Genomic DNA, 16,831 nt, shown 5'->3' with positions numbered 1-16,831 from the left:
GTCCAACATATAATTCTTCATATTATCATCATTGTCGGGGGGTGACAAAATTCGGTGTCTACAGCCAAAAGGGGAAAGATTGTGACACCCAATAATATGACAAATGCTAGACCCACCTGGATGATTAGCGAAGTATTCCCTCCAATAATATAACAAGTATTAGGGTGTTTGAGAGATCGGTGAGGGTGTGCTAATTTTAGTCCCACATCACCTAGGGGGAGATTATTATAATAATTGATAACCTTTAGCCTCCTTAACATAGTACAACACGTTTTAAAGCCTTGAGACCCATGGGCCAAAGAGGACAATACTATGCCAAGATTAATGGGGCTGGGGCATTACAACAAAGCTTCTCAATTTCATATATTTCAGATCAGAAAGAATCTCCAAGCAAAACTTTCAGCTAATAGAAGTCCATTTACAGTCCAATTAGCATATAGGTCTTACTTCACTCCTTACCTATTGATTTATTCTGGATTCTCTATTGTACTTTTTCTTTCCCTGTGTAGTTCAAATTTTGTTTTTTCAACGCCTTACAATGATTTGCTATTCAAGTTTGATACAGATGTTGATGGGTTTTGCTACCTATCTCTGTAACATTAAAGTAATGGCATACAACAAAGTTGTAGTGAAAGGCCCTTCATTGCCAATTTTTTTTACCAAGCAAAGCTGGGCAGTAGATTTGGAGCTCTGTAACCTAATGTGGAAGTTACAGAGCTTCTTCAGAAATCCACTGCTTGGACATAGCAAATCATTCCTTAGGCTTTTACTCTAGATCTGTTGTGTGCCTTCCTCCCTGCAATAGATAAACAGTATTTAGCCTAGCTTTTGTCACTCTATATATATATATATAACAACCCCACCAAACTAAAGAACTTATCTTGCCTTTACAGTGGTAAATGTTATTCAACAATGCAGTTGAAGTAAATCCTGGAACATCCAATGCACCAAAACCAAGGAATCACAAAATTGACATATTAATTAGTACTCTTGATCTAGGGTAGACACGCATTAAGATTAAGGAAATAAAGTTCAAACATAGAATTATCAAAATAGAACACTACTTAATGCAAGTCTAAGCCCCACCCGCCTATTTGCCCATCGACGATCCATGATCTCCATTCATCAATGGTAGAGTAGTTGAGAGATTTTATCCATGCATGCTTCTGTGGCCAAGAATGGCACTATCATGTCGTGATCACCACCTCATTTTAAAGATCAAGGAGGTACATTAGTGCAATAATTAATTGGATATTACAATGAAAAATAGATACATATACACTAATTCATACACGAGGAGTAGTCAGAGGACTGGAGATCTGATCACCTGTATATTAAAGATCGATAAACTTTTATTGAGATATAGATGATGTTGAATCTTGCTTTGGATCATAAATGAGTAAGGTAGGCTAGTGACACCTTTGCCATTTCTCGATCGATCCCTACTATGTTCATCATCACAGAACCTTGTGGATCAAACCATTCCTTACTATTGCTATAGTAATATGATAATTAATATTTCAACGATATTCTTAAACGTACCTTGTGGATGTGGAGAGTAGACGGGCAACTGCTGATGTCATTCTTTCTTCAATATGATCATATGCTTTTTTTTTTTAATAACCAATTTCATAAACTTTTAAATGAGGAAAAAGATCTGGCCTTCACAAAATTCTGGTATCAATAAGGCGTAAATGAGGAAAAACAACATAAAATAAAGAAGTTTAGAATAATCTGATCTGAAAAAGATTTTTCTGAAAAGACTGGCTTTGACCATTCAGGTTACCAAGTTTTGCAAAACTTACTTCAAATGGATTGACCCAATAATTTGGTCTTAAAAAAATTTAAGTAGGAGGTTACCCCCACGTGCATTCGCATGTATATTTTTACTAGTATATATATATAGGATGAAGGAGTAGTGGCCTGGCTCCGGGTAGTTCAGAGGCCATACCCATTACGTGGACTAGAGTTCACGTAGACAAGGTTGGTGGTGTGACATGTCATTGTATCAGAAGGGGTTGATGGTGTGAATAATCACTGTTCCGTTACCGATCATTGTGGCCTTTGTAGATCTCATTAATGAAGACATAGTCTTGGTGGCTTTCATTAATGCAGAGCCCTTGACATGTCCAAGAGTGGACGGTTGAGTCATGCCTTGACACGTGTGTGGCTTGATTTCATGCTTCGAAGGTTCCTCATGGCTATAGAACAATCAGGCACTAAGCCTGATAATGTGCCTCTAGGACCCTTATCGGAGAGCTGATTCTAGGCATATCAATATCTATTTATGAGCAAGGGACCGTTGATCAACCCTACCAATATAAGGGGTTTGGTTTTTTGGTGCTATTTGGACACTAGGTCGCAAGTTTGACTGCATTTTTGGTCATTCTTAAAGAGGGGGCAAGAGTAATGATTGGTGTATTGTTGTATCTAAAAAATAATTCTGTTTTGCACCATCGAAAAGTAAAATTTTCTCCCTACTTTACTTTTAAATCAAAGAAATTTGATTGCAAAATAAAGTAATTAATAACTAAATTTGGGATGTTTTGGAATTCGTTACACTATTATGCGAGATATTAATTACAGAAATTTCTACGTAATTATTGATCTGACTTCTTCCGTCCTTTTATATCACGTGCAAGCGATCAGTAATATTGTCCTTCGTGATGTGCACAAATACCAATCATAATAAATTTGTAGTTTCTAACTATTTTCGATCAGAATTGACTAATCTAAGCTAATTATGATTGATTCAGATTGGAATTAGATCGAAACTGTCAGAGACTGAATATGACATTGATTTTGCATCTTTAAACTTTGCTCGACTTAATAAGTATTGGCAAAAGGAAAGTGTGCAAACGATTTTTCTTTTTGGAGTGGAGGGGGGGGGGTTGGGGTTGAAGGGTTAAATCACTGTGTGATGTTAAAGTTTGTTTGCTAAATATAATCCATTCATGTAAGCTTAGTAAAAGAAAGGAAGGGAAGTGAAAGAAATTTTAACAAGAAAAATGAAACTTTTGTAATCATGGTTGTGTAAATTACTTAAAATAGTTGATAATTGTATTTTTCAATGTAATATTTATTTTACGAGCAAGGATCATTGGTTAGCATGACATCTGTGAGGGCTCACTTTTGAGGGTATTTTAGAACAAAGGTCGCAAGTTTGAGGATTCTTTGTAAATAAGGGGTTGGAGTAATGGAGAGTAATGATTGTCGGATTACTGTTTCTCAAAAAGAATTCCATTTTACACCGTGACGATCAAACATTTCTCCGTTTTTTTACTTTTCAAGTTGAAGAAATTTGATTGCAAACTAAAGTAAAATTTAATAACCAAATTTGGGATGTTTTGGACTTAGTTATCCCATCAAGGTATTGGTTAATTTATTATTGATTTTATTTCACTTTTCTTCATTTTATTTTCCTTGCGATGAAGCCATAATATTGTCCTTCATAAATGTGAATAAATACCAACAAACATGTGGTTCAGTTGTTGAAAAATCGAGGGGCTTTGCAAATTGATGATGGTTGGCTAATTCTTGAAAAAACAAACTTATTTACATAATCGATAATTGATTGCTATAGTTAGTTACATGTGTTTATTTGTCAAGATTTCCCAAATACGTACAAACTTAAGAAAGGGATTCGGTGTCAGGTTGCATGGCTCTTGTGTCAACACGGCGCCAATGCAACATACTTAAGGGCATCCAACGGGAGTTATGAACTGGTTATTTTACTGCCCTATGTGAGAGAATATAGGAGGCGTGTTGCCGAGTAGCATTCTTTTTCCCTAAAATGTAGTCATTAGGATTTAACTTCTCTTTTTCCTTATTAATTTGTTAATATTTACATTACATTAATTTTATCTCTTTTTGCTCGACTATACCGTCAGTCAAGTACAAAAAGACTATACTATTCCTTACCCTGCGAGATGCCTCCCCACGACCTTTTATTAAATTGTGCACTAGTGCAGTGACTAAACAAGCGGACATTGTTCTCTTCCTCAATTGTGAAATAAAAAGGGATTGGCTTGTTTTTGGTTTAAGCAAGTTTAAACCAAGTATTCGCTTTCATGCCTGTGGTCATACGTGCCTCTGTGTGTGTGTGTGTGTGTGTGAGAGAGAGAGAGAGAGAGAGAGAGAGAGAGGTCAACTTACAACGTTAATAAACGCAGAGAGTAATGAAACCTCAGCCGTTATGAAACTGCACTAAATGCATGCATCCAACCGAGCCTTTCTCACATGTACCATCCCTCTCCTTCCTTTCCTCTCTCTCACATAAGTACACGTTTCACTGTATGTACCAGCGTCTCCATTCACTCACTGAGCTTTATTCATTCTTTGAGCTTCTTCCTCATCTCCTCCTCCTCTCCTGCTTCCTGTTACATATAATGGCAGACAATAGGGAGAACACCTTCAACATCACCCATTTTTGTCTAGAAGTGGTGACTCTGATAATCTCTTTCCTCTCCTTACCCGATGCCATGAATCTCTGCTCCCTCCATCGGTCTTGGAGTAATCTATGGTCCCATTGCAGGATCATAGACCTTAATGAGAACACCTTCTCAGACGTCGATGAAATACACAGAGCTATAGATGATGGGGACGAAGAGTTAGCTATGCACCTTAAACATATCAGAAGGAGTTTGTTCATAAAGCATGTCAGATGGGTTCTTCCTCACCTTCAGTCACATTTTTTCTCCAAATTCAGTCTTCGGATTTGGTGTGAACCCGAGCACCATGAACTTATCGAAGACTGGATTAGGTTTGCAACCGAGAGAAACGTGGAGGAGCTCAGTCTTGATTTCTCCGACGAAGATCCATGTCCGAACATCTTCATAAGGAGGTTCACTATGCCTAAATTCTTCTACAGCTTTGGAGGATCAATAAAGTCTCTGAGCTTGAACTCTTGCTACCTAAGAGAACCTAATTTCCAGACCTTTATTTTACTTACAAAGGTGTCCTTCACTTCTATTGATGTTTCCATGGTGGATGTCTTAAATCTAGTTACTAACTCTCCACTTCTAGAGGACTTGAGTCTAGTGCAGTGTTATAAAATCTTTTCTCTTGTACTTGGCTTTACCTGCCTGAATCTCAAGAGGTTGGTTGTGAAAGATTGTGGTCCTCTCTCCTTTGGAATCTCACTTCATGTCCCAAACTTACGATATTTTGAGTTTGCTGGAGGATTGATAAGTATTGATCTCACCCAATTACATAGCATAGAAGAAGCTGTATTGGATTATGGGGTGGAGACTGTAGACCATTACAACACCCTAGGGATGAAATATCTTATAAGGGGCCTCAAGCAGGCCAGGAAGCTTAAACTGTGCAGTTATGTGCACAAGGTATATTTCTCTTACACGTTTGATCTTATATCTTTATTTTTCTCTTATAGTTCTTGAAATCCTTTCTTTCCTTAAGTCACAATGAAGGGGAAACCCTTGACAGCAGAGCTTCTGCATGTGATACATGCAGGAGGGTATTTTGGAAAATATACTAAAACTTTTTAGGGTTTGTGAACCCTAGGATAATGTGATGAACCGAAACCTCCTGCACGGTGGAGGAAACTTTATCCATCAAAAGTTCTGTGATATGATTATGAGCTTCAGTTCTGTATTTATTTTTATTTCCCCTTACTTTCAGAATGGGTGAAAAGAAAACATTCTATAATTCACTAGTTTGCCTAAAATTGTGTTTGTTTGGCATTGGACTTCAAAAGCATATTGTCTTGGTTTGTTTTAGATTTTATTTATTTTTATTTTTTTTATGTATAATTAAGTTTCCTTAGAAGATTTTCCTGTTTGCTGCCCCCACCCCACTGTGTTTGGATGTCAAGAAAAGAAAAGAAAAAAATTTCAAAAAATTTAGAATTTGAGAAAAGAGATTGACACATATGAATAATTGTGTCATGATTTTTATCTTATTATGTTTTTTTAAATATTCTCTTGACATCCAAACATAGCCTAAAGAATTAATTGAACATATGATGCTTTCCCTTAAATTGACTAGCTCTTGCAGTGTTCATGAAAAAAATTAAAGATCTGATCATTTCTATTCATGTTGATAGGTTTTGCCTTCCAACTACTGCTGCTTTTATTACCCATCACTTCAATTGAAAAATCTTGTGCATTTGACATTGAAGACTTTTGTCCAAGGTTATGAGCTACCAGGAATAATATGTTTGCTTGCATTGGTACCTAATCTTAGAACTCTCTCCATTATGTCAGGATACATAAGGTCAATGAATGTGAGTCATCTCAATATTATAGTTCTGATTCTTTAATTTTTTTTGAATTACTTCTAATTATTATTCACAAGATTTCAATTAACCAAGTTGTAATTTACATCTGGTTTCAGGATTTCTTTTGTTTCGACTTTCCATCGATGCCTGATGGGTTTTGGAGACGACCAACATGGCCTCTTAACTGTCTTGAGATAATCCAAATGATAGCATTTTCTGCGCACGACTACGAAATAGAACTCTTGAACTTCTTGTTGAGAAATGGATTAGTCTTACAAAAAGTAATCATCAAGCCAAAAGAAGCTTCTGACTTAATTTTACAGGCTATATTAGGACTCCAAAATGTTCCTAAAGCCTCAGAAACAGTACAGATAGCATATGAGTTAATAACCTAGATTGTTTCCTTAAATGATATGGTACTATGTAAAATGAACTACTCAATAATATGATAAATTAATGTCAATCTTGGTCTCAAGTTTTCATTGCTGTTCTAGAACATCCTAAAGACAGATATGTATTATTTTCAGGTTTCAGTGGGAAATGGTTATTTAGAATCGCTCCCAACTTTCAATTCTTATCAAATATACAATTTATGGAGAAAAATCACTTGTTTACAGCATGTTTTAAGAATGTCTGAAGTTTGGAAACAAGCTCCATCTTTTGTGCTTTCTGATGTAAGTTGGGATTTTCAAAAACATCCCAGATACAGATTTATATAAATAGTTTTTTTGGTTGAGCTTTTGTACTGTTGATGGCCATGCCGAAGGTGGATCAATAGCTCAATAGTATTTTTGCTTGTATTCTCATTCATTTGATTTATTCATTTGCTGATCCTTGGCAAAAAAAATTACAAAGTTAATAAGGAGAATGATAAAAACCAGGTTGAATCAAATTGGCCATGTGGTCTTGGATTCTGCTGCTTCACTAACAAAAGAAGCAGATAAAAGTGGATCCATGTGATATATGGTCTTACATTTTGGCCAGTCACATCCATTTCAAGATGTGAGAGAAAGTGAACAACTAACTCTACAACAAAAGTGGATCCATGTGAAGTTAACTGTAAGCCAAAAGAAATTTAACAATGGCAAAGTTAACAGTTAAAAAAGTTACAATCTTACCGCCAAAGGATTTGATTAAAAATTTAGTAATCAGCCAAGGGTTCTCTTCCTGTAATGCAGCATAAATCATTAACCCTCTATTTGGATGCATTGGTCATCAGTTATGACCACCTTCCATTATTTGTCTTCAATGGGGAATGCCCCATAAGGTTGTAGGGATTCAAAGCAATGGTCCCTAGCTCATCCATTGCTGGGCAATCCATACTCCATAGCTCTTCAGCTCAGCTCCACCATGCCAAAAGGGAAGAACCACCGGAAGCGGATGGTACACTATAACCAAGATGTTGAAACATATCCACAATGAGCTTTGTCATAATCCTGAGCATGTCATCAACTTATAGTTGAGATATCCATTTAGTACTTATGAATCTGGTAATCATCACTACGCTTCTTGAGGTAGTCGGTCTAGTTGAGCCTCCAAACTGCGGATGCTGTTTACTTTTCGCAGGTCAACTGCTGATCCTATGCAATTAATTGCTGTTTTCTGACCTGGTGGAAAGGAAAAAGCATCTTGTGGAGAGAGAGAAAGACCAGCCACCTTCTGCTGGTCTATTTGGAAGTAGTTTTCCAAATACCCTTTGATGCCTTAGCAATTCACCTGATTGGGCCTGCACAAAGTCATAGCAAATTTAGTTGCAAAGCAAGAGTGATACTTTTGCGGCTTTTCCAGTGCAAGAGGACTGATTAGTGTAGAAACGCAACCCTAAAACGATGCAGAAGATAATGAAAAAACAAAACAAACAATGCACACGGATTTTACGAGGTTCGGCAAGGTTGCCTACGTCCCTGGTGAGATGAGATACTGCTTCATTATCAATGGAGAATAGGGTTACAACGCTCGTCCTCACACCTCTCAGTATTGCTTGCATTACAGAGAAAGAAACCCTCGCTACAAATATATAGCAAAAAAACCCTAATCTGGATTAAACTATAATTGCCCTCAAATAAAAAAATTCGAGCGGGGGGCTGCGCCCCCCTACACCTCCTGCTATGCAGGGGGCCTCCTGCCCCCCTTGCAACCCCCACGCCCGGCTAACCGGCTAGCGGGACCGCCGTCCTGCCTGTCTGGGTGCTGCACCAGTACTCCCTAGATTAAACTGCGACGGAATACAAGACATCATACACCAACAATTAGGTTATTCCTACACCCATTAGAGAACATAGAGTGAGGTTGCAGTGTAGTGTTCAAGATAATACTATTGTTATCAACACTTTGCTAACAATCCACAGAGGTCAGACATCCTTAGGAGTTCAACAGGGAGGATCATCAGCTACATAGTTTTGTTCACAATGCATTTCTTTCTGAGGCACACTCAATTTAATTTTTTGATTTAGTTTTTGCACTCTATAATTTGATAGAAATAGAATATACACACTGAATCGTATGTGGAAATTCAGGTGTTTGGATTGTTTCAATGCAAACAATTATCAGATCGTTCACATCACCTAGCTAAGCCAACATTAATTATTGTTGCAACAGGAGACCATTTCATATGGTGCTTCAAAAGCTACCTAAATTAGCTGTCAAGTATAACAATCAGAGTAGGCTAGCATATATGCATATTGTTTGATGCCCTCTCATATTTCAACAGAAATTAATACAAATATTTTCCGCTAAAAACCTAAGAAATTTATTAGAAACTGGAAGAAAGGAAAAAAAATACAAGAGATTGACTGAGATTTCCCCACCTTCGGCATTCTTATCAGTAGGGAAAAATTAGGCACTAAATATGAAATCTAAACCTTGGTTTAGGTAAAGCATCATGCATCAGTTCATCCCTGATATGGGAAGGAAAAAAACTGAAAATACCCATCCTATCATTTTTAGCTGCATTCTTAACCAGCAATTCTGCAATGACGTTAGCTTCACTAAAGCAATGAATAATCTTCCACTGAGACGGGCCAAGATATTGGCTACGACAAACCATGGGATGGCTTTCCCTTAACCATCATCACCATAGCTTCTGAGTCTGCTTCTATCCGTAGCTGCGGAACTCCAAGGGATTTTTCTCTATAAAGACCTTCCGTTAGACCACGAAACTCAGCATAATAATTGCTTTGAACACCCACTGAGATGTTAACATGATTAATACATTATCACATTTTTTATTATAGAGACGTATGCTCCCTTCTGAACTAATACCTGAATAGATAAATCTTGAGCACTTAGTGACATTATAGTCAAGCTCCCAGAAATAATATCTTTTCTTGTTAGTGCAATTATCATTTAATCATAGAACACACTCCATGAAATCAGGTTTTATTAGCAAAATAAATGTAAATTGACCATAATTAAGTCAAACTTTAGCCAAGGAGCTGATGACTTGAACTATTGGGATAGCATCCACTAGCACCCGTTGAAAGATGTGGAGGAGGGATTGGGGTGAATTTTGACAATGGTAGAAGAAGGCTCGATGGCTGAGGGTGTTAGAGGTGATCAAGGTATTGGTGAAGGGGAGGAGGAGGTTGACGGTGGCGCTAGGGAAGATATTGATAGAGTTTCAGTGAATTCAGAGGATGATGAGGTTGTTCCAAGCAATACGAGGAGTGAAATGGTGTCGACTGAACCAGTTGTGCTGCCTAAGAGGTCTTACGCTAATGTTGTAAGAGAAACTTCTTGGCCTAATATCACGTTTCTTCTTGAGCCGATTCAAACAGGTAGCATTACCATGATTGCTATCCCACGAGAGGACTATGAAAGTGTTCATCTTCGTTTTAGGTTTTCTCTAATTGGACGCGTCAACTTTTGTACGACATCACTTTGAGGACATTAGGAAGGAGGCGGTGGGGGCGGTAATCCATCAATTGGGGAAAGGTTATGTGGAGAAGAAGCCCAATTCGCCATGAGGAACAATTGATTAGATTTCAATGTTGGAAGCCTGATTTTAACATCCATGAGAAACAAATACAAACGAATTTTATCTAGGTTCATTTTTTAGATTTGCCTCTTGAGTATTGACATGAAAACATGTTGTCCATGGCAAAGGTTGTGGGTTGGCCGGTGGCTTTGAAAATCTCAAGACTCGTCAAGGCATGCTTGGTCATTTTGTCGGGTATTAGTGGAGATCGATATTTTAGAGTTTGCTCCCCATTTTGAGGAGATTCAAGTTAAACGACGTGAACCAGGTTCGTTTAAAGAATTTTGTTTCAGGCAGGCCATTGTTTATGAAGATGGGATGAACAAGTGTGCGTATTGCAAAGGAGTAAGGCACCAAGTCACTTTGTGCCGTCAGAAAAAAAGTTGTACGATGATCGTCAGGCAGAAAACGTGCATGCTTCTGAAATCCCTAGAGCGCACTATATCGGGGAAGATGGAGTTAACCCATCTCAACTAGGTGTCAGCAAGCCAACTCGATAGAGAGATTACCTTTGAGATTTCCTACACGTAGTAGGAGTCCTATTTTGGGTAATCCAAATATGGCGGTGGTCGATTCGAATCCATAAGAATCAGGCGCAAAAGAGAGTCTACAGTTGTGGTTTGAGTATCATAGACATGCATAGAAGACATACATGAGACATGAGGTACAAATGATCTATCCAAACCATCATATCCAATGGTCAGATTACCAAATCATTTTAACATGTCAGAGAATTAGGTGGGCTATTAAGATATGTTTATCTACAGTAAACATTAAAGAAGTGGTAAAATTTCCACATTAATTATCTTCATACTTAAAACGATATAACTACCCCCAACGACTTTATACAGATTAGTCCTTGGATACTCCAACTAAATGTAAGTCCCCTCCATAAATGATGAACATTCCGTCATGGGCATCTTGGATTCTATCTAAAGGACATCATATTTCCTGATTAGAAGATCTGTACATTTGGGTTAGGGCACAAGTATTAAAGAGTAGAAAGTTAGGGTTTATAGAGGATGATGGACATGAGATACATCATATATATGAAGGAGCAGTGGCCAAGGTTCGGGTAGTCTAGAGGCCGTGCCGGTTACGTGGACCAGAGTTCATGTAGACAAGGTTGGTGGTGTGACATGTCATTGTAGATTAACGTCCAAGTAGGATGGTTTGATGGTGTGACAAATCACTATTTTGTTACCAATCGTTGTGGCCTTTGTGGCAGTCATTAATGATGACATAGTCTTGGTGGCTTTCATTAATGGAGAGTCTTTGACATGTCCAAGAGTGGAAGGTTGAGTCATGCCTTGACATGTATGTGGCTTGATTCCATGCTTCGAAGGTTCCTCATGGCTATAGATCAACTAGGCGCTAGGCCTAATAATGTGCCTCTAGGACACTTATTGGAGAGCTGATTCTAGGCGTATCAATATTTATTTATGAGCAAAAGACTGTTGGTCAGCACAACCACTATGAGGGCTTTTTTTTTTTTTTTTTGTGCATTTTGGACACTAGGTCGCAAGTTTGATCACATTTTTGGTCATTCATGAAGAGAGGCAAGAGTAATAATTGGTGTATTGTTGCAGCTAAAAAATAATTCCATTTTGCACCATCGAAAGTAAAATTTTCTCCTTATTTTACTTTTAAAATTAAATAAATTTGATTGCAAAATAAAGTAATGAATAAGAAAATTTGGGATGTTTTGGAACTAGTTACACCATTATGCGAGATAATTACAAAAAATCCACTTTAGTATTGATCTGATTTCACTTTCCTTCCTTTTATTTCATATGCGAACGATCTATAATATTGTCCTTCGGGAAGTACGCAAATACCAACCATAATAAATTTACAGTTTCTAACTATTTTTTGTCAGAATTGATCAATCTAAGCTAAGTATGATTGATCCAGATTGGAATTAGATCAAAACTGTCATAGACCGAATATGGCATTGATTTTGCTTCTTTAAACTTTGGCTTGGACTTGATAAATAACAAAAGAAAAAGGTGCATACAATTATTCTTTTTGGTGTGGGAGGGGGGGGGGTTGTGGTTGAAGGGTTAAATCACTCTTAGATGTTAAAGTCTGTTTACCAAATATAATCCATTCATGTAAATCAGTAAAGGAAAGGGAAGGGAAGGGAAGGGAAGTAAAAGAAATCTAAAAAGAAAATTTAATAACAAAATTTGGGATGTTTTGGAATTAGTTATCCCATCATTTGAGGCACTGTTTACAAAAAAAATCCACTTTATTAGTGATTTTATTTCACTTTTCTTCATGTTATTTCCCTTGCAATGAAGCCATAATATTGTAAATATGAATAAGGCAAAATGGTTGTGGTAAGTATAGAAAAATAGGAATGCGGAACGTCTGGGCCCAGTGAATGTTCACATAAGTGATATGATTGACACATGTTCAATATGTTAATCCTGCTAACAGAGTTGTAAACAGTTACAACTCTGTTTAATATTATTAATATTTAAATAAATAAATAATAAAAATCCCAATATAAGCGAACTCCTCCTTTGATTCCGCTTAGAAATCTCGTTCCTCTCTCTCTCTCTCTCTCTCTCTCTCTCTCTCTCTCTCCTTGCTTCTTCTTCTAGGCCGTTCCTTCTTTCTTCTTCCTTTTTCAGCGCTCTCCAGTCTAGTTAAAGTTTTGTTTACCAATCTCACTGAAGATTTGCATCCATGGTAAATTCTCATAGGTTAATAATATCTACCCAAGAAGTAATAATAAAATCCTAGATATTCAAGAGCTTTGCTTACTTTATAAATTTAAATTTGTCCTCCGCCATACATGCAAGCTTTACTGTCCAAATTCCTTCCCTGATGATTAATATGTACACATGGTATATGTGTGGCCAAGTCTCTCATATGCTCAGTGCCTAAAAATAGTAATGTTGATTTTTTTTCTTACCTCATCCTATTTTGAGAGCAAAGCAAGAGAGAGAGAGAGAGAGAGAGAGAGAGAGAGAGAGAGAGAGAGAGAGAGAGAATTGAGATTTCCCAACAAAATTGAAGGAGGAGTCCGCTTATATTGAATTTTTATTTTTTATTTATTTATTTATATAAAATAAAATATTAGACAAGTTAAGTAACCACGTCCGTCATCTCTCCACCCTAAAAACTAGGAATCAGTTACAATATAAAAAACTAATAGATGGTTTAGATTAATCTAATATTAAATGGAAGGTTAATATTAAAAGATAGTGAAAATAAGATTGCAATACTTACGTACTGCTACCACTTGCCCTGTGAATAAATACCAACAAACATGTGATTCAGTTGTCGAAAAATCTAATTCATTTTAAAATTGACGATGGCAGCTAATTCTTGAAGAACAAACTTATTTACATAATTGATAATTGATTGTTATAGTAGTCTCCCTGAGAATTAGTCGAGGTACGCGTAAGCTGGCCCGGACACCTTGGTTAAAAAAAAAAAATTTTTGATTGTTATATATATATATATATTTTTTTTTTTTGGTAGAAATTGCTATAGTTAATTACACATGTTTATTTGTCAAGATTTCTCAAACACGAACTTAATAAATAAAAAGTAAGAAAGAGATTTGGTGCCAGATTGCATGGCTCCTGTGTCAGCACATAACCAATGGGAGTGTGCAAACAGGCATCCAAGGGGAGATGTGAATTGGTTATTTTACTGCCCCATGTGAGAGGACGTAAGGGGATTTGCCAGGTAGCATTATTTTTTCCTAAAAACTATATTAATCATTAGTATTTAACTTCTTTTTTTTCCTTATTCATTGGTTAATTTTTAAGCTCGATTAATTTTTATCTCCTTTAGTTTGGCTCTATGACCAGCAAGTGCAAAAAGATTATGCTGCCCCTCTTATCCTACAAGATGCCTCCATGCCACTTCTGATTAACTTGTGCACTGACGTAGTGACTAAGCAAACGGACATAGTTCTCTTGCTGAATCTTTTTTTCTTCGGTTTAAGCAAGTTTAAACCATGTATTAGCTTTCATGCTTGTGGTCAAACGTGCCTCTGTGACAGACAGAGAAAGAGAGAGAGGCTTCTTCATGTTTTGAACAGACCAACGGGGAGGCTTTCATAAGGTCAAATTTCGACGTTGATAAAGGCGGAGAATAATAATGAAACCACAACCGTTATGAAACTGTTCTAAATGCATCCAAACTAAGCCGTTCTCACATGTACCATCCCTCTCCTTCCTCTCCTCTCTCTCTCTCTCTCTCTCACGTAAGTACACGTGTCCGATGAATGCGAGCGTGCCAGAGTCCTTTGACTAAAAAATTATTTCTGAATTTCATCAGACCGAAAAATGGTATTCTTTCTTGCGCGTGGTTGTGATTTGTTGTTGTGTTCTTGATTGTCCTTTTTCAATGGTCTAACAAATATTTATGGGCGAGTGGTAGTAGGATGTACATATTGCAATCTTATTTTCACTTTCTTTTAATATTAACCATTCATTTAATATTAGATTAATCTAAACCGTCTATTAGTTTTTTATATTGTAACTGATTCTTAGTTTTTAGGGTGGAGAGATGATGGACGTGGTTACTTAACTTGTCTAATCTTTTTTTTTATATAAATAAAAAATAAAAAATAAAAATCCAATATAAGCGGACTCCTCCTTCGATTCTGCTGGGAAATCTCAATTCTCTCTCTCTCTCTCTCTCAAAATAGGATGTGGTAAGAAAAAAATCAACATAACTATTTTTGGGCATTGAGCATATGAGAGACTTAGCCACACATATACCATGTTTACATATTAATCATCAGGGAAAGAATTTGGACAATAAAGCTTGCATGTATAGCAGAGGACAAATTTGAATTAATAAAGTAAACAAAGCTGTTGAATATCTAGGATTTTATTATCACTCCTTGGGTAGATATTATTAACCTATGAAAATTTACCATGAATGCAAATCTTCAGTGAGATTGGTAAACAAAACTTCAATTAGACTGGAGAACACTGAAAAAGGAAGAAGAAAGAAGGAACAACCTTGAAAAATAAGCAAGGAGAGAGAGAGAGAGAGGATCGAGATTTCTAAGCGGAGTCAAAGGAGAAGTCCGTGTATATTGAGATTTTTAAATTTTATTTATTTAAATATTAATAATATTAAATAGAGTTGTAATTGTTTACAACTTTGTTAGTAGGATTAACATATTTAACATGTGTCAATCATATCACTTACGTGAACATTCACCGGCTCGGAAGTTCCGTATTCCTATTTCTCTGCACGTACCGCGACCATTTTGCCAATATTTATACTTCCAAGACAAACCACGATGGTTACTTGACTTAATCCCACTAATTGAATTAGTTAATAGTGGTACCAAAAAAAAAAAAAAAAAGAATCAGTTAATAAACCCTAAACACTCCATGATCTCATAGAGAAGCCATCATGCATCAACCAAGACATTTGAACATGGAATTTTTTTTATTGAAGACTGTGTACATGATCAATAATGTCACAAGATAGTGCAGACCTTCAAATTGTTGGAGACAGCCTCAAAAGATCATACAGATTTAGACCGATCCTTTGACTGTTTTTTTTTTTTTTTCATTGAACTATAACACAAATAAATATCCTAGACTTCTTATCTTTATATTAGTTGACATTGAAATAATAAAATTCCAGGAGCATTTTACTATCTTTCCCACAAAAATGAATGCAATTACCTGATGTTGTAAGTTAAAACTCCAGAAAGGTATAGATTTGATAGTTTCATGGCTAAAGGAAGCAGGGCAGCTCCTATATCTGTTTTCAAGGCAGTTGTTCCCAAATCCGTCCAATCTTTTGATACATTCCAGCACTTAAAACATCAACAAAAAATTTCCATATGAAACGTAAGGAGTATCTATTCAAGGCTTCAAAACAGATTTTTTTTTTCTTATTATGATCTTTTTTTTATCGTTTTTTAGTTCCGTGTGCACTTCTTTATTCTGTTTTTTTCTTTTACTTTGATACATATTGGATCCGTGTAGCTGACTCCATTAAGTTGGGATAAGATTATGGTTGCTATTGTTACATGCTCTTTAACTTTTCCATATTTAGATGTTTCTAGCTTTGTTTCGCCCTACCTTTCATATGAAGGTTCCTTGGAGTAGTTTGAGAATTGCTCCTTCAGTTTTTTATCAACTAAGAACTTGTGGATAACACAAGACACCAACCAATAATTCTACATGGATTAAGGATATTATAGATTTCACTTACTCTGCTCCACTTAGACTACCTTCAATTAACCAACACATACTTTAACCTCCTTTTTGCTGAATATATAGATTATGGTTCCATACAAGAAATTCAAGTGCTAGAATATATATATATATATATATATATTTTTTTTTTTCCCGCAAGGCTTTCATAAATGTTCCTTACCTATTAACAACCGCAATTACTGCCAAAATTTAGTTGAAATATATAACAAATATGCAATTTATGAACTTATACATATTAAAAACAGCACAACTGTATGGAAGTCCTGAGTATTTCTTGATTGTAATACAATATTTATAGTAATCGAGCCCTCCACAATCATACATCATTCAAGACAACCTGATGTCATAAGCTCTGTAGACTTCATCAATATGTTTGTCAAGTCCACTCAGTAAGACATTTAT

General features: G+C 36.3%; 1 protein-coding gene across 1 annotated transcript; it reads left to right on the top strand.

The window, feature by feature from the left end:
* Positions 1-4,320: 4,320 nt before the first annotated feature.
* Positions 4,321-6,736, top strand: LOC122080859 (putative F-box/LRR-repeat protein At1g56400). The gene is made up of 3 exons (XM_042647731.1): positions 4,321-5,342; positions 6,065-6,244; positions 6,355-6,736. Exons 1-3 carry the CDS (start codon positions 4,389-4,391, stop codon positions 6,631-6,633), a joined length of 1,413 nt encoding a protein of 470 aa, XP_042503665.1. The 5' UTR covers positions 4,321-4,388; the 3' UTR covers positions 6,634-6,736.
* The last annotated feature ends 10,095 nt before the right edge of the window (positions 6,737-16,831 follow it).

The sequence above is a fragment of the Macadamia integrifolia genome, chromosome 6, assembly GCF_013358625.1.
Source record: "Macadamia integrifolia cultivar HAES 741 chromosome 6, SCU_Mint_v3, whole genome shotgun sequence".
In the NCBI taxonomy this organism is placed as follows: domain Eukaryota; kingdom Viridiplantae; phylum Streptophyta; class Magnoliopsida; order Proteales; family Proteaceae; genus Macadamia; species Macadamia integrifolia.
The sequence above is the reverse complement of the archived record's forward strand: the minus strand, read 5'-3'. Positions and strand labels throughout refer to the sequence as shown.

Excerpts from the sequence above, each read along its gene's own strand:
- LOC122080859 (XM_042647731.1), top strand. The coding sequence starts at position 4,389 with ATGGCAGACAATAGGGAGAACACCTTCAACATCACCCATTTTTGTCTA. Across the intron at positions 5,343-6,064 it reads TGTGCAGTTATGTGCACAAG|GTTTTGCCTTCCAACTACTG; the intron begins GTATATTTCTCT and ends TCATGTTGATAG. Across the intron at positions 6,245-6,354 it reads GATACATAAGGTCAATGAAT|GATTTCTTTTGTTTCGACTT; the intron begins GTGAGTCATCTC and ends ATCTGGTTTCAG.